Source organism: Hypomesus nipponensis, chromosome 5 (genome assembly GCF_054491055.1).
Source record: "Hypomesus nipponensis isolate SF chromosome 5, ASM5449105v1, whole genome shotgun sequence".
Lineage (NCBI taxonomy): Eukaryota > Metazoa > Chordata > Actinopteri > Osmeriformes > Osmeridae > Hypomesus > Hypomesus nipponensis.
In genome coordinates this window covers 13,856,476-13,874,779 of record NC_140365.1, presented here as the reverse complement: position 1 = coordinate 13,874,779, position 18,304 = coordinate 13,856,476, and the positions used below count along the sequence as shown (strand labels likewise).

The following is an 18,304-nucleotide window of genomic DNA, read 5'->3' as shown; positions in this document are numbered from 1 at the left end:
CAGAGCGTGCAGTGTTGGTGCGAGTGATTTCTGTCTCCATCATGTCATATGTTGGTTGACATTAAAGGTTTAAAGCTTCATTACATGGGACCAGAAGGGTTACTATTAGTCAGCGCCAGTAGTTAGGAATAACTCACAACTGAGAGTACGTGTGTAGTTGGTACTTTACTGTACAAGGAGCAAACCGGGCGACCGCCCCGGAGATAACCAGGGACAGGAGAACACAGCCCACGAACACACACGGCGCATGCTCCCATACAGTTAACAATAACATGCCAGCAAACTGGCGTCACCATCTTTCTCCTCCCCATTGCTGAACTGCGTGAGAGAGCATGTCAACAGAGAGCATGTCAACAGCACACAATAACGCGAACTAAAACCGACAATATTGAAAACTACCAACCATACAGGCAAACTAACCAAATGTGATTTGAACAGTCCATCTATGAGCTCCGGCAAACTTACACCAGCAATACACATGAGAGTGAGAACAGAATGGCATCACACATACAAGGAGCAGTGAAATAAGGTACATGAAAGGGATACGTAAAGAGTCCATCACAAGTCCATGACATAATCACACAGACAAGAGGGCTGGCGACGCTGCCTGGTGGAACGCCTTGGTGAGGGGGGAGCAACATCAGGGTCAGCTCGTGCAAGCTCTGGAGCCACCCATAGCCCACAGGATAGGGCTGTGGAGCAGGGGCGTTGACCCATCGGAGTGGGCACTGACGCTATTTTGGGGGGGATGGCGGGAGGAGGGGGGGTCTGGGGAAATACTGCCTGGGGCATAGTTGGAGCCATCATGTTGTCCTCATCGAATGCGTCGTCGGATCTGGAGACACGGCCGGCATCGGGCAGGTGGCTGGAACCTTGTAGCAGTCACTTGTCTTGACACGATAGGTGAGGTCTCTAGGCTGTGAACCTGCAAACTTGCGCAGACCACACCAGAGGCCTTCGACAGAAACGAGGTATTGGTCGCGGCTACATGATTTGTTGCGATTCATGTGTAGGTAGACAAGATCCCCAATCTCGATTGAAGTGGGGAGTAGGGTCTTCCCCCTAGGGGCTTTAGATTTCTCACTAGAAGGGTGATTCTGTACCCGCTTGTCATGCTGCAACCGTATAAGCTCCTCATCAACCAGAGGCAACTGAGTACAGGTGAACTGGTCCCTCTGTATCCACATCTCTCGGGCGGACAGGCCGCGCGACCGGATCCTGGAGTTCAAGCAAGCAGTTGCTATGGCTAGAAGCCTTGCCGATACTGGACCACCACATGGCTGCTGCCTGAGAAGTTCCTCCTCCAACTCCTGCAAGGCCTTTTCTGCAACAGGGTTTTTATTGGGGTTCTTGGTTCGCCCTAACTCCAATGAAATCCTGTGTTGGGCAAGAAGCGAGTCAGCTACCAGGGCCTTAAAGGCAGGGGCCGGATCAGTCCGGATCACGGCAAAGGGACCATCTAGAGGGCGTAGTAGTTCCACACATAATCTGATGAGTCCATCCCGCAAAGTCTGGTGACACTCATCCTCCACAAGCATGGCCACGGTAAAGGATGTCACACACTCTCGTACTACCAGTACCAACTGGCGTGTACGTTTCATGACAACACCGGCAAAGTTGATGCCGACGGCCGCGGGGGGGTCAGATGAGGACTGTACTAAAATGGCTTGGGGTGTATGTCTGAGGGCCACACGCGAAGGGGATAGGGGCTCGTCACGTCTCACAATGAGCACACCATCACTGGTCATGGATGCTTTGTTGAGATATCTCTTGACGTCCTTGATGTTGGTAAGCTTCTTAGATGGCCGTGTGCCTTGAGTAAGATGTGCATGGGTGGGACGCAAATCCGGACACTCAGACTGCAGAGATCTCCATGCCGTTCTGCTCGTGAACGGGAGTCTTGCGCGACCCGCCAGGACGTCCTCACTAGACAGTAGACGCACGACTGAAGCCTGCGTGTGTTGCACAAAAATGCACACTTGGCATGCCATGTCAGTACAGTCAGGGGGGTTGCGACTAGCAAAATCAGACGGGAGGATGGCGGCGCCCGCTACATGTCGGATTGAAACTTGAAATCTGCTTGCCGTCGAGAGGAACGTAGACACTCGGGGACTCGCAGAGAACTCACCCCTGCACAACTTCTCATAGGCTTGCACGCACGGCTTGCTGTCTGTCAGGACACATGCTCTATGTGAAGACTGAATGATGTATGGGCCAAAGTGTTTGACAGCCGCTGCAATACCGAGGGCCTCCACCTCGCAGGGCAACCACGTCAACTGGTGGCTACGCAATTTGGCGCTGAAGAAGCCAGCAAGAGCAAGTTTATCGTTGCGCATGACGTACAGGGTAGCGGCTACGCCGGGTCTTCTCACAGCGCTGTCAGAGACAATCCATAACTGGTCATCTGAACGCGGCAGAGTGACGGAACGGCTCGAGGAGAGTGACTCTTTCACCTTATTGAAGGTGCAGTGTAGTTCATCAGTCCATGTGATCTTCTCCTGTGATGCTCTTCCCGCTATGGCATCGTCCAGAGGGGCAAGGAGGGCAGAGCAGTGTTGAATCACACGGGCCATTACTTTGACGGCACCGATGAAGGATTTCATGCCTCCAACTGTTTTCGTAGGCTCACAAGCAGCTAGTGAGGACACTCGATGGGGACTAGGCTGAAGTTGACCCTGGTACCACACCCACCCCAATACAGCCGTGGAGCGAGGGTTAACGACAGTCTTAGGTGCTGAAAGACGCAAGTTGCAGCGCCTGAGCGCATGTAGAACCAAAGACCAGTTTTTCAACAGCTCTTCTGGGGAGTTGCCGCCACAGTATAAATCGTCAGCAAGCTTCACCACGACACCTGCTTGAAGTAGATCTCTCTCGCTCTTCAAGAGCCGTCTCTGATCCAGGCATGCCCATAGCTGAGCGTGTATAGACACGGACTCCATGGAAAGGGGTGACGACGCCACAGTATTTCATGAATTTGTGTGCTAGAGGTATCTGGTAGAAGGCATTAGTTAGGTCAGTTGCTATCAGGTGTCTCCATTGGGCTATTTGCCGTATGGTGCTGTCAACGTCAGGCATCAGAGAGGGCTGGGGTTTGGAATAGTGGCCAACGTCCGTAAAGGCAGTCACAAGACGATAACTGCCACTCTGTTTCCTCACCAAGAACGAAGGGTTGAGATACTCCACTGACACATCCACATTCTCTGGACGACGGAAGACCCCGAGACTCTCCAGTTCATCAAACTTTTGTTGTAACTCAGTAAGTTGCTCCCTGCCATACAGAGGTAAGCGGCCTTTGCGTTGGGGTGATTCAACAGGACCCATGTTAACTTTGGCTTCAAAAGGACCTAGGGCACCATTGTAACCAGGGATAGCAGGGTTGAATTCCTCATCATGTTGGTCCAGTAATGTACGGAACCTATGTTTGATGGCAGGAGAGAGCAAGTTGTTCGGATCTAATTGAAGCTTTGGGAGTGCTTGGGTCCAGTAGCTGGTGACAAAAGGTGACTGACTATGGGCACGCTGGTGTAAGGAGCATGTACTGGGCGAGGAGTGGTAGGGGATGAGAGGGGATCCACTCTGCAAAAGTGTTGGTGGCGCTTAAGGATGTGAGGCCCATTAGAGAGGTTAGGGATACGGATCCTTCCTGCAACGCTGGATACGACCCCAGGGTGGGGCCAGGTCTGTGCCACATCACACATGCGTACACAATGCTCGTCCAGACAGGGCTCCATGACATATGCAGAGTCAGATGGGGCATCAGGTGGGAGACAAATCTCTACAAATTCACCCCGCCATACTGTGGTAGACGTGGGAGGAGCACGCAATACAATGGTGCGATAGACGGTTTTGATATCATGATGACTACCAGTGGAGCCATAGGGAAATTATGTCCCATCACCCAAGGTGACAAGTATTTTAGCAGGTCGCACCAAAATATCATTTGTGGACATAGAGGGGGTGCCTGCCAACACGTCAACATCCAAGTTCTCCACTACCAGGCCATCAAACTGAAATGGCTTTGAGTCGCGAAAGAATGTGAGGCGGGTCTCGCCAACCACCTTCATGCGAGAGGAACCATCAGCCTGGTGAGCTGACTAGGAGCTGGGGACATCAAGCCGGCGAGCAGCGGATAGTCTAATCATGTTGCACCGCTGTCGAGAATGATGCGTGCATGGTGGTGTTTGTAGAAAGTGTCGATGTATGGAGATTGCTCGCTCTGTTCAAGTCCGTCAGTGTGAGGCTGTGTGGGCTCAGGAAATCCATGAGGAGGTGGCTCATCAGGGAATTCATGGCACACGAGTGCATCGAGTGCACAGAAACAATCTGCCTTAGCCTTAAGCATGAATTTCCGATCCTGCTCAGGTAAGTATTTGCATGTGCTGAGGAAGTGTGTGTTGCTCGGGCGTCCTGCTTGTTTGCAAAGGGGACATGACTTCTCGTGAGAGCCAGTTCTTATTGACAGTCTATCACAGGGAGCGTATGAGGACCTGCGTGGCAATGGGGTACTATATGCCCGGCTAGTGGCAGCAAAACGCATGATTTTAGCATTGTCGGCAGAGCGGATTTCGTTGAGGAGAGAGTCGAGGGCTTGAGAAAACTCTGATTTAATAGAGGCCAGAGTGCCTGTGCGTAACTCAGTGCCATAGCGCTGTTTGATGAGTTTGGGTAACTCCGGGTGTATTAAACGTAACCATGTCACAACTATGAAGTTCTCGAGGGAGGGGGATAGCTCCTCGTCCTCAGATATAACTTAACCGTGTTGGGTCAAAACTTTGGCTTTGAGAAGGCTATCCTCTGTGAAGGCCATAAGGCGCTGATATAGATCTTCAGGTCGCTCATCAGTTTCTAGGTGCATATCCACAAAATCAATTAACTGAGCGCCAGTTGTCTGAAACCCATAATGTAGGCAAATGGCTTGCCAGATACTGTCTATGGATATAGAATTGTTGACAATAGTATTGTGTGGAATCACGGGGCAATAGTTGGCAATTTGGCCTAGCATCAGTTCCAAATGACTCACTTTCTGTTGAGCAGTCCGTCTACGGGCTGCAGGCAAGTCATTGCCGTCATCTCCGTATCCTCTGAGGACGTTATTTTTAATCTTTTTAATCCACGTCGTACCCTCAACGAGAAACGGGGCAAACAATGGATCCAAAGACAGCGGGTAAAGTAAGTTCTGCTTCCAGTTTTCAAAATAATTCAAAGTCTCTTGTTTGGACAAGCACCACTGTTTCGGTGCGAGGTTTGCGTTAGCTGCCATTATGTAGATGGAAGCGTTAGCCAACTATCTTCTCAGTTAGTGACTCGTGCGTCCGAGTCATGATGGGGGTGATAGACGTGGGGTTTGGTTCGGTGACTTTGCGCTGTCACCACGCCAGTAGTTAGGAATAACTCACAACCGAGAGTGTGTGTGTAGTTGGTACTTTACTGTACAAGGAGCAAACCGGGTGACCGCCCCGGAGATAACCAGGGACAGGAGAACACAGCCTGTGAACACACACGGCGCATGCGCCCATACAGTTAACAATAACATGCCAGCAAACTGGCGCAGAAATTATACTAAAGTAAGAGTACATATATGTTACAGCCCTGTAGCATATAAAACGATTGCATGACATTTAACGGTATAATTAGAAGATGTTTCGCAGATAATAAAGACTTGAACATAAGCAACCATGCATTGTTTTGGTTAATCTCCTGTGCCACATAATTCGTCCAAAACTACACGTGGATGTAAAGTTAGATATTTCATATTTGTCAACATCACTCAAATATCTTACCTTTATGAAAATGTTGAGCACAAACATACTTAGAACGCGATATGTTAGCAAAGGTGATGTTTTTGCGCTGGACCGCTGCAACCCAGGCGATCCAGTATATGTTGCCCCATATTTTCTTCGAAGGGGGAAAGGAAAAAAATATATCCCCGTTGTGAAGTGTATGACCTTTGCTGTCGTGAGATCTTCTATTGCAGCCGATCACGCAACAAGAACGTCCCATTTTGACACTTAAAATAAATGAATAAATAGCAAACTCACTGAACAACGCTGTATGCGTACCTGGAAAATGGTGGCTACTCCCATAATTCCCTTCGGTTTTTGCAACTGTAACGTCACCTGACAAAGACCGATTCCAGAGCCTGTTTAAGGAGAGCCTGCCCACTCCCTATTAAGCCCCATTGTACTGAATTTTGTTGCAGTTCCACCAGAGTTCCACTGGGAGTGATCTCGGTCAGGCAAAATGAATGGGAGTCTATGGAGCTAAACGGCTAAATTTGTCTCTTTCGCCTGATTGTCCTTGAGAAATCTCAGATTTGATTGCAGTTTTTGCATGTTCAATATGGATTACAGGTCAAAAGTTGAATGAACGAGTACTTTTGTCCTTTCGATTTCTTACAGGGTAAGTCGTTGTTGCCCATAACACGCCAGCATTGTGCTAACAAATGCTGATTGGTTAGTGAAGGACTGACTACGACCAGAGATCCCGCTTGATGGCATCCGAAGCAGAACCAGAATGTCAGAGCATTAGCAACATTAGCAACAACATCAGCAAGCCAAAACTCTTTCTAGCATGTGTATTGACAGGGAGAGCCTAACCTGTCAGCTGTGTTGTCGATGCCTCGAGAGAAAAGTGGAAGTAACCAGAGCTTGCCGTCAAGCAGTAGCTCTGGTCGTACGATGTGTATGACGTCAATGACATTTTCAAAGGCTTTTTAAAACGGAAAGGCAACTTTTTAAAAATCAAACACCCAGCGGTGTATTTTTTTTTTGCCTCCCCTTTCGAATTCAGAATTCAAATTACTAGACAAAAAATTGTATCCTGAGAAAAGTGGATTTTGAGGGGTATAGCTCCATAGACCTCCATTTACTCGAGATGGGTATGGCTGCAGCCTGCAGCCTCCCGTCTCATGCCCTACCGTCTCATGCCCTCTCGTCTCATGCCCAAGCCCAAGTTTCCCGAGTGGGAGTTCTCCATTAATACACATTCTCTGACCGATTCTACCTGCGCGCGTTGCTGTCTCGGGAATGTCGAACGAGTGAAAACGGGTCAGTGACATTTGTACCAGAAAAAACTGTTTTTTAAAAAGTTCAAATAACAGGCATAAAAATGATTGACTTTTGTTCTACGAACTCTCATCTTTATAGAAACATATGTTGTTTTTTGATTTTCAATTGGAATCAGAATTTATGTGAGAATTTGTTGTATTAGTGCGTAAAATTGTCATATGATGTGACATGAAAATAATTGTATATAAACTGAAAATGGATTATACCTTTTCTTAAGTTACTCACTTTATCAAAGTCGTTGATCATTACTAAACAGTGATCCATTATAGTTTTGTGAAGATTAATTACATTTGTGTATTATTTTCTAAAACATTGCTCAATGTCAGACCTATGCTGTCCGTCTTTCAACATATTTTCTATTTATTGTGACAAACCTTGCTAATAGAATTTAAAAAATATTTGTGACTCTTGCTGGTACTATTTTCTATGTCTTCCATAAACATTTTCAGGTGTTACCATTAATAACGGTATGTTATTTTCACGATTTGGAATGTCACACCAAATGATATAGTGTCACGCTATATGATAATGTCGCCATGTGTCAATACAAACCATGTTTTATCCTACTTATTGGTGAGTACTGATCACTCATATGGCAGGAAATATTTAACCCCTCTTAAGTGCTGGAAGATAATATCCAAATGTTATTAATTCATTTGATATTTAACAATAAAACTAATTTGTTTTTTAATATTGTATGAAACATATGAACATATTTGTGTATCAAATTTCAATTCAAAACTGGTCTGCAATATGTATTAATATAAGTAAAACAAACATACAGGGTAGCTGAGTGGGTCCATTAATAAATCAATTCATCTAGACTTCATTGTACATAAGCCAGTCAAATGTGCAGAGAGTAGCAAACCAACTGCCTTAGGGTTAGTTAGCTCCCTCAGCTTCTCTCTTCTTGACGGTGGGAGAGTCTGGATTCTAAATTTAGGCATCTCCCCTTTCTGTTTCTTTTCTTGATATCTGTTAACAGAGTAACATAATGGTATGAACATTTGTTCAACATTGTCTATTCTCTTCATTTCATAACTGCGTTCCTCTTAGTTGCACTGCCTACACTGTAACTAAGAAGTCCAATGATATTTTAGCTATCATGTATTGCCAGGCTTCAAGAAATCTGCCTCAAGGCCTTTTGAATCAACAGTGACAGCACCCCTTAAAACCCTCCCTCAGACCTTCCTATTGGTCAGCGAATGGAAACAGACAGTTGTTGTTTACTTTTCTTTTCCTCAGCAACTCCTCTCTCTTTGCAGGGTCTAAATTCAGTCTCTCCCTGTATCTCTTTGACCTCTCTGCACTTGTCATCATTATCTGCCTCAAGTTGACAAAAGAAAAGGGAATGTATGGTTTGAGATTAAGACAAAACATTGTTTAGACTTAAACAGCATTCTAAGGTTTCTGTGAAGGGGTCTGCTGTGTCGAATAAAACTAAACTAAACACAATCAATTGTGGATAATTACAACTTGTATGTGATGATGGACCCAAATACATGTTTAAAAGGACAAAACATACATTGGACTTTGTTATTTATTGTTATATCTGCAGGAAATTACAATTCATATCATATTGTGTGACAATCAAATCATATGGCGTGACAGGCAGACATGTCACACCATATGATAAAGTGTCACACCATATGATGTTTTCTGCACTTAGCACAACCTTGAGTCTTGTAGCTACACATTAGCATACTAACAACATGCTAGCTATAACAAAGCAGCATAGATTTACATGTAATTATGACAAAATAATATTATTATTTTTTTGCATTTTTATGAAAAATGTGTCACACCAAAAGACATCTGGAAGTGGGACTTTTGTCAGAGTGCCAACAAAATCTGATTTATTGTAAATATAAAAATGATGACTCACCTCAGGTTGTACAGTAGCAATACACTGCTAGTACTGTACAACCTTGCTGAAGAAGGTCTTCTCCTTCCCAAAGGTGTCAAAACTATTGCCCGTTCAAATATCCCAAAATAGTGTCACACCATATGATTTTGATTTGTGTGACAAAATCTTTTTGATTAGAACTGACTCAAAACATTATGCTTGGACTTTGAAAATAGTAGGCTCACAAGTAGACATCTGTATTATTTTTCTGTATTTACTTGAGAATTTTTGCATTCATTTTTCTTAGTTTTATTCAAGTTCTCACTTTGAGAAACAAGTGCCGGACAGTCACACCATATGAGTTTTGTTATGTTTGGTTGAAAATTCAGAAAAAATTAGTGTTGGCTGTCATTGCCACTTTGCGTCATTGTATTCCTGGTTACGGACTCAGACGCGCATGATGTCTAGTTACTGTTGCTACATCGGACAAATGTTCACGATGAATAGATGATGGTTGTAAATATCTGGATACTAAAGGTCAGGGAAGCTTTTCCGTTTCCTAAAAATAACTCCAGGAGCATTATATGGATAAAATACACTTCCACTTAACGTTCTTTGCATTTGATTGGTTGTTTAACTGTAGCTAATTCATGTTGCAGGTGTTGACGAACTGGTGGAGGAGGAGGAGGATGAGGAGGAGGGAGAGGATGAGGAATAGGAGAAGGGGAGGAGGAGGGGTTGACACAATAAAATATAAGAAAATTAATTCAGGCTTTGAAAATGCATTTTTAAATGAAGTGTTTGTTTACACTGGAAATCGTTTTTCTTCTATAAGCATACACATAATAAGTTACAATACCCAATACTTAGCAGCAGCCTGTTATACTTAAAGTAGATTTTTTTAAATAAAGAAGTTAAATTACATTGTTGAGTTTAAGTAAACACATTCAGTTTAGTTTTGCACCATAAGCTACATTTTACTAGGTAATATGCATTTTATACTTTGTATACAATAAATATATTGGTTGTAGGCAACCCTTCTTCTGCATGCCACGCAGGCTTAGAATTGCGAAACATTATTGGATAATTCTTATAATTGACATTTCTCTGGGCCAATTGGAATCTTAGCAGTTGCGTCAGAATCTTTGAGCACACAGCGTTACTTGCACTGGCCAGCTTGCACTGAGGATAGCCTACCGAAGTTGAGTTAGCTAATGTCGTTAGCAATGCTAGCTAACGTTAGTTTGCTAGCTGTATATAACATTTCAATAATCGTATCGGCTCTCAAGTGCATTACAACATTAACTTATAGTTTGATGAAACATGAATTAAATATCCTACTGACAGTTTCCTCAAAGTCTAAGACGAGGGAATTTAGGCTTGTACAAATCGCCTCGGTTCGTCAAACTACAACTAGCTATACGCTAAGAAGGCAGTGCGCGTTCATGCGTAGGGGAGTGGGATTCTGCGGGGGAGTGAGAAATTGGTCCAACACCGGCCCAAGGCATAAAGCCAAATTTATACTTAAGGCCGTTATATGCTACTCCGTACTATACGATTACGGACACATGGGGAGGGCCTACGCATAGTTGGAACGCCCTGAAACGCCCTCTCCGTAGTCTGCAGGGCCGACGGAGACCTTTCCCGTGCACCGTTTAAATTCCTGTCGATCCGTCGTGCCGTGCTGTACGCGACGGATACCCCTTGGCCGTGATTGGTCCGATACGACATCATTTCCAAACGACATCATTTCCGACTTCGACAGAAAGGCGTTTTCTCTAAGGTCGTCTTTTTGAAAGACGTCTGTGATGAGAACTTCTTGGAGAGAAATTTTATTGTGAGCTAGTTTATGCTCTACTCTAGCGAATTCAGAAACGTGAGTTTGTTGTCTGTGCACTGACTGCCACAGTTTAGTGACCTAGAGTAGTACATTGTAGTTTTGACTGTGGCCTACATACAGTTTGTATGGATCTTTTTGTTTCCAATTATATCAGTCTTTTTGTTTATCATTTTTCACATTGGATTATACACTTGGTGGAGAAATGAATTCACAAAACCAGAGCCTTGTCTATATCGCAGGGGTGTCAAACCCATTTTCACCGAGGGCCACATCAGCATGGTTGCCGTCAAAGGGCCAGTTGTAACTACGATGTAACGTCAGTAACGATGTAAAAACATGGTGTTTTTGTTGTAGCTTTTGTGAACATAGGGCATATTATGCTGCAATTTAAGTCCGCCTTTTAATTCTTGGACAATCTGCTGTTTTTCTTGGAGGATACATTTGCAAATTTTTCTGAAGGTGATGTCTTCATCATTGCTGGCTCCAAATTGTCGATAAGGGAGGCAGAAACATGCTAGCTTGGCTGAGTACTCTAACCAAGTTCGAGAGCGATACCAACTTGGGTTGAATGCCCGAGGACCTTGGCTGAAAATGCACATGGGGTATGTTCGCAGAACCGGCTGCATTGGAGTGATGTCATTCAAACCATGCTCGCCTTCATCCAGTTAAACTTTGCGTTTAACACTGATGTGCATACACTGCTTTCTAGAGGCGGGATGTCGTCACTTTGCCGTAACACAATTGAAATGCATGGTGAGAGATGTCGTTTATGGTTAATGCACGCTGTAAAGCAGCGTAGACTTATTTCAATAGCCCATTAATCTTCCGCGGGCCACATAAAATGACGCGGCGGGCCTTGAGTTTGTCTTTAATATAATATTATGTGACTGCACCTGCTGCACTCATCGTCTGACTAGTGACAGCTGGTAAGAGTGTCACACGTGTGATGAGAGGTGGGAGATAAACAACGACGATTTCTAACTTACAAAGACGCAACAAAGCAACGTGTTTTCGACAAAAAAACTGGTCGCCTACCAGGAGAAATTTCTACTGGCGCTGATATCGTCACAGTGAAAAATTTAAATAGTCAGTTTCTCCGATCGATCACCAAGGCTACAAAGCGTTAACAATGTAACCATAGCTATGAATGTAACGGTAAAACTAGAAATGGCTGTTCCTGCGAAACAGCAGTGAGAATGCTGAAAACCTGAATGGGGATAGCTGACCATGCTAAAAAAGCTGAAAATTTTGAAAATTTTCTGAAAGTTATAAGCTGAAGCTTCAGAGCGACCGAAAGGTATTTTAAATAGGGGCTGGAGCCGGACGAAGGCATAAAACTAAAGAAAAGAGAAGAAAAATGCAAAACAAAGTGAAAAAAATCTGAGAGAAGAGAAACAATGCATAAAAATTTGAACATTTAGCAACAAAAAAAAAATTGCTGGAGTTTCAAAAGTCCTGAAATGTATGGTAGAAAGGACCTGCAGCAAGATGAAGGCAAAAAAATGCAAAAAAAAGACGGAAAAAATGCTAAAGTACTGGCAGTTGGAAGATACTGCTGTGAAATGTATTTTTGAAAGGACCTGGAGCAAGATGAAGGCAGAAAACGGAAGAAAATAAGAAAAATGCAAAACAAAAAGGGGAACATTTGAGAAAGATGAGCTGCAGGAAATTTGAAAATTGAGCAGAAAATCAGTTGCTCAAGTCTGGGTTGAACGAATTTGAAGGTAAAAGGACAACACTGGAATGACTTGAACTTGCTGGAAAAACGTAGCAAACGCTGGTCATTGGCAACAGACTGGCAACATTTTTAAGTATAATCTAGGTTTCAGGTTCAAGACGGAGGAGAAACTTATTTAGAGTATAAAAAGATATTTAGAGTAGAAACAAGTTACTTAACATCTGTGTTCAATATCGTCAATTAAAAGTAAAAACTTTACAGTTACGAAGCGTTTGTTCGTAGGATTAACACCAGCTGCAGCAAACACTTAGCCCAGCCCCTGGTTTGGCTGTTCGTGACGGTCAGCTATGACTGTCTTGAGCTTCGATTTTTGCAGATTTCTGTGATACTTGCTGAAATAAAAACGATCTAGCTAGATTATGTACACTTTACGCTCAAGTACAAGTACGTAATCATATTGCTCAGATATCAGAGGTGGTATGGCACGTGGTGTAAGTCAACGGATTTATGTGTGCATGTAATTTTGCTCTAGTGGGATCGAATCCCACTTCATGCGAGCCGGCAAATGTTTTATTTTGTCTCCATTTATTTTGTCGCAAATGGTAGTCTAATGTAGTGCGCACGTAGCCTATGAGAATATGAGATCCGTTTTGAGAATCGCCAGTAATATGTTTGTGAATTTGTGACGAATCTGGTGATAGAGGCGGACTGATAGGTGCACTCACAGCTGGGAAACCAGTTGGCTTGAAAACCAGTTGGCTTGTAACACCGGGTCCACTATGACTCTAGCTAGGTAGACACCAGCCGTCAGTTGGCATTTGAAGGGAAGCTTATGAAAAAATTGCCAGAAAACGAATAGCAGTCTATCCTATTGCAAACGCCTGTCTAGATTATCTTTGAAAGAACTGGAGAGATGCAGGTGCTCTTGCGCTGGCAAGTTAAACTAGTTTATATGGCTACAGTAGGTACAGTAGTGTAGGTGTTTTCGCTATCCTTGCAAATCAGGGTTAGCAAAAAGCAGATGATAGAGCTAGCTAGTCTAACTAACATTGACATTTGCTTGTTGCTTAATCGGTGATCGGTGATCGGTAGAAGACAGTACTGTTCAAACTATCTAAGAACATTTAATGTAGCGAACTAACAAGTTAGTATGCTAGCGAAGATAGCCTAGAATACTGTATTTCTTAGATTAAATGTCGCCCTCAAATAAACGCCGCCCTCGAATAAACGGGGCACCAAAAATGAACAGTGTAATGACTTGAGGTTTAATCGAATAAATACGATAATTAAGAATATAATGTAAAGAATGTAATGTTGTATTCGCTGCTAAATATTCTATTTCAGTTAATCTTATTGGTATTTTTACTGTTGCTTGCTTTTTGTAAAGGTACACTTGCACTTAGAGATTCATGTTGTTTAATTGTAACTTGCTTAACTACATGCTCTTATGGTTCTTCCCTTTGGCACTTATTTTTTGGTTGTTCACAATGTGTGCTTCTTGTTTTGGCTACCCGCAATGCTTTGGGGCTATCTTGTTGTTATTATCAGTGACCTATGCACTTTGTAAAGCTCTCTCTTGAAAGTCGCTTTGGATAAAAGCGTCTGCTAAATGAATAAATGTAAATGTAAGAAGAAAAAAAAATCACGCAGAGGGGCCCACAAATCAATTCTGCGTAAGGCCCTATAAAGGCTTGGGCCGGCCATGCCCCAATTAACATGGCAAGGGAGACAATTTGTCAAACCATTACGACCGTTATAATGCGTAAATTGTAGACCTACCAAATCTATATATATATATATATATATATATATATATATATATATATATATATGAATTTAGGCTTACTGATAGGCCGTAATTTGCTGAGCTGTCTGAACCCGTTCTGACGGTAGGCTAGCCTATGGCCGATATTCTCAACAGGAGATTGAGAATAATAGCCCAAAAAAGAATGTGGCAGCAATTGAAAATTGTAAGATGAATTCAAAACACTGAAGAAGGCCATGGTTAATTACACTTGATATGGGCTACTTATGTTTTTGTCTTCACATCTTGAACAAAATCAATAAATTACTTCCAAATACCTTTGCCACACGCATGTATTAACTGATAGGCTAAATGCTGATCTTTAAGATAAAAGGGAAAGATAACCATGACTGAAATAGGGATTCACTGAAATGACTAGTATTGCACAGATCCAGCACTGACTTTTTAGATCAGAAGGTGACCCAAACTGCACACTTTGTTTGGCAGAACAGTTATTTAAAATTGCTCAGCATTACTATCATTATTATATTACGAGTATTTCCAATTTACATAGTCTGCCTCCACAGATCCAGAGGGGGCTTGGACAGTGACAGACTTTGGCTGTGCCAAGTGTTGTGGTTCAAACCCATATTCAAACCCAAATCAAATTTTTATGGACACAAAGGACGTATCTAGTAGACCTCGATTGATTTGGTTGGTTCGATTCATGCAACTTTATACAGTGATTCTGGCTATTCAGTTAAATATCAGTCTTAATGAACTTTTAGTGAACTGCTCATTAACAATAATAGAAACTGGATGGTTTGCTTCTTGCTGTCCTGCACATACTAACAGTATGTACAGCTTGACAAAGAACAGAGGTTACAGAGGTCAAATGACCTTAAAACTCTTGCTTGATCTTGCGTTACTAACATGGATTTTTTCTCTCTTGTCTTGGTACATCATAGCCAACTTTGCCAACTTCAATACTGGAGAAATATTGTGATTCGAAAAGGTTTTATTGTTTGAAGACAATGTTCTTTGATGGACCTATCCCAAACATGCAGCAATAGGCTATCAGGTTGTCTTAAATTAGCTAGTGAATAGTAGTAGGCTATATTCTTTGCAGACCGGTGACATATTAAATAAAACTTTCAAGAGGCAGAGAGTCATGTAGTTGCAACATATATTTACAAAATTAATTTGCCATCCGCATTGGCGTCCAGGTGAGAAAAAGTAGGATTTATTATAGCAGAGGCATACATTCTGCTAGGGTAAGATTGGTAAGATCATATGCAAACCATTGTAATGACAAACCCCCGAGGGTTTTTAAAGGAAGTCAGAACATCATTTGTTTAGGTGATGTTGACAGAGCCTGGCAGTGTAAAGGAAGGGTGTGTCGCTCATTCTCAGAGTCTGAGATCGAGAGAGACCTGATTTTTACACTAAGGCCTATAAAGAGTATGCCACGGCAAAAGATAGCTAGCCTAAAGAAAACGCAAACCACAATTAAGGAGCTCTAAATGCACCGTGTTTTACAGAAGATTCCTCTTTTGCAACGCGTTACCAAAAATAGCCTTAACAAAGTGACACTTTCATAAACCTACACATTGTCCCAATGATATAGGCTATTGCTATTTAGTTTTATTTTAGAGTTTATTTTCTCTTTTCTTTGTGCAATTTTTGCTGCTTGTGTTGTTCTTGTAATGCCACTACACTTTTTGCTTGCCATGTCCCAATAATTGTATTGTCCAGAATGACCCTGTCTTGTACTGTGCTCATGACAATAAATCTCTTGGTCTTGACTTTGATATTAAGTATTGTATCCACATTTAAACTACCGACACAGGCATCAGGAAATTTAGATGCAAACAAGCAGGCATCATTCAAATCAAAGTTTGTGATCAACCTCTAATATCATGTATGTTGAGATAGATACATTACTGAGATTTCCCAGTTATTACACCAGATACATTGTGTTTGCGGTCTGTATCTCAGAACTGTTGCAACATAAATAAGAGTCTAGACAGCAACAAGTGGGCATATGAAAACCGACAATTTAATTTTGGTGAATATACTTGTCTGATGGTGAACATGGCTCATGCACACAACTACAGTGTGCCTTAAATGCATTAGTACAGTGTCAAATAACTGGTGCAGTTAACAATTAAACCAATCAAACATTATAATTTACTTCAAAGTAGCCTATGAAGACTTTGTTTACAAATAAAACAAGCGTTGTACAATGACCTGTGAAGTGAGTTCATCCACTGTTGTTGGGCTGTGATGGTGTAAATATTATATAAATCACTGCTAAATTGAGAAAGAAAGTTTAATTTGCTTGTTCAAAGTTTCAGAACTTGGCATTGGATTCAATTCTGGCTATGTAAAAATTTGGCACTACCTGGTCATATCATCAATTATCCAAAAGGAACTTGTCTATACACCAACATCAAGTACAAGGTAAATACCAAACTTGTGTGAGGACAATAGGTTCTACCAGTATTCCTGGGATGTCAGGTGATCCGGACGTTGTAAAGACAGCAGTTTAAGCTGCTCACATTGCTTTCTTGGTTTTCCCTTTCTTCTCAGGTAGTTTCCTGTGCCCTCCTTCACCACCATAAACGGAAAAGAGGCCACCATAAATAGCCAGAGGTTGTGAAGAAAAGAGGAGAGAGTGAATGAGAGATAGGAGATAGGAGCGAGAAAACACAGCCCATCTACACAAGGTAATCTTTTTATATTTACATGAAATGTTCATTGTAGTTGAACGTACACAGTAACAAAATGTAGTTAAATGGTGATTAATCTTGTTTTGTAACTTTAACATATTTTAATTTATTGGAAACAAACTATATATATATTTGAATGGTTTTACTTTTGAGATGACAACTACTTTATTCTGTTTTTTTACATTAGCAAATACAACATATCAACACAATTGTACTGTCTGCACATTTGAATGGTTACTGATAATTAGTGATGTAGACTTGTATGAGTAGTGGGCGTAATGTCAATTTACCAAGCCTCCCACCCTCCATGTGCCATCCCCCGCCCATATCTCTGTGCTCATTATAGTGGGCTTGCTATTAAACCTCATGTGTATTTGGCGTCTGCCTGTGTATCACATAGACTACAGTGCTATATGTATTTCCAACCTGAAATTTGCTGTGAAAAACAAAATTCAAGAGAGTCACAGTGGATTTACCCCTTCCTTCTAGTTTGAGGACAATGTGGCTGGCCCTCCTTGTGTGTCAGCTTGCTCTGCTTCCTCGCAGCCCGGCTCAAAATGTTTGCCAAACACACCCTACGTTCAGAGAGCCAGGTCCGTAAAAAGTGTCCAAATTCAGTCTCACCACACATCTAGCTTTCAGTGTTTCTCCTTCCAACTCTACTATCTCACCTTTCACTCTTTTGGAACTTTCTAAGAGTCATGGGGGCAACCCAGAAATGAGAGGAGTGAAGACGAGTGCTGGGAAAGGGTCATATCTAATTTCATGTTTTCATATTTCAATTTTGAGACCCCTGTTGTTGTGTCATAGGATTAGCTACATCAGCTAGACATCATGAAACAAACATTTGGATAGTTTAACAAAGATTGTGGCACATTTCAATGGTGTTTGTTAAAAATAATCTTAAGGCTTGCAGACAAACTTCAAAAGAGATAACAAAAAGACACATTCCTAGGCATGACTTGCAAATGGTTATGTTCTCAATCCTGCTGAGAAGTGCTTTTCAGTCCATATATCCACACATCTCCTTTCTTTTTTCTGTGCTGATAATTAAGGTTTTGTACATTTTCTGTAAACTCCATTTACATCCTGTAAATCAGAATCAATTCCATTCATAACGTTGCTTATTGTGAAACGGATTCGGTCTGTTCCCACAGCCAACTCGGACATGGAGGTCGTATGTGGCACCAACAGGATGAAACTTCAGATTCTCCTTTGTCCTGTGTACTACAGCGGCTACAATGAAACGCTGATGGCCCTCAATGCTCAGTACATGAAAGCAGAGTGCAGGGGGATACCAGATTGGTCAGTCAACCCCCCTGTCCTGAAATTTAATTTCCTCATCACTGAGGAGGCTGTGGCTACCTGCTCTAACAAACTGATGGTAACCAACTAGG

At 42.4% G+C, this 18,304-nt stretch overlaps 1 protein-coding gene across 2 annotated transcripts in view; it reads left to right on the top strand.

The window, feature by feature from the left end:
* The window catches only part of LOC146288782 (zona pellucida-like domain-containing protein 1), a 64,756-nt gene that overhangs the window by 11,437 nt on the left and 35,015 nt on the right, over window positions 1–18,304 (top strand). The window contains exons 1-4 of one of the 2 annotated variants that reach the window (XM_084698201.1): window positions 16,080–16,638; window positions 16,768–16,904; window positions 17,397–17,500; window positions 18,065–18,291. In XM_084698201.1, the coding sequence (XP_084554327.1) occupies window positions 17,407–17,500; window positions 18,065–18,291 (321 nt within the window). In that variant the 5' untranslated portion in view covers window positions 16,080–16,638; window positions 16,768–16,904; window positions 17,397–17,406. Of the gene's footprint in view, window positions 1–16,079; window positions 16,639–16,767; window positions 16,905–17,396; window positions 17,501–18,064; window positions 18,292–18,304 lie in introns of those variants that run through there. The other variant, XM_084698202.1, reaches the window with a different exon arrangement.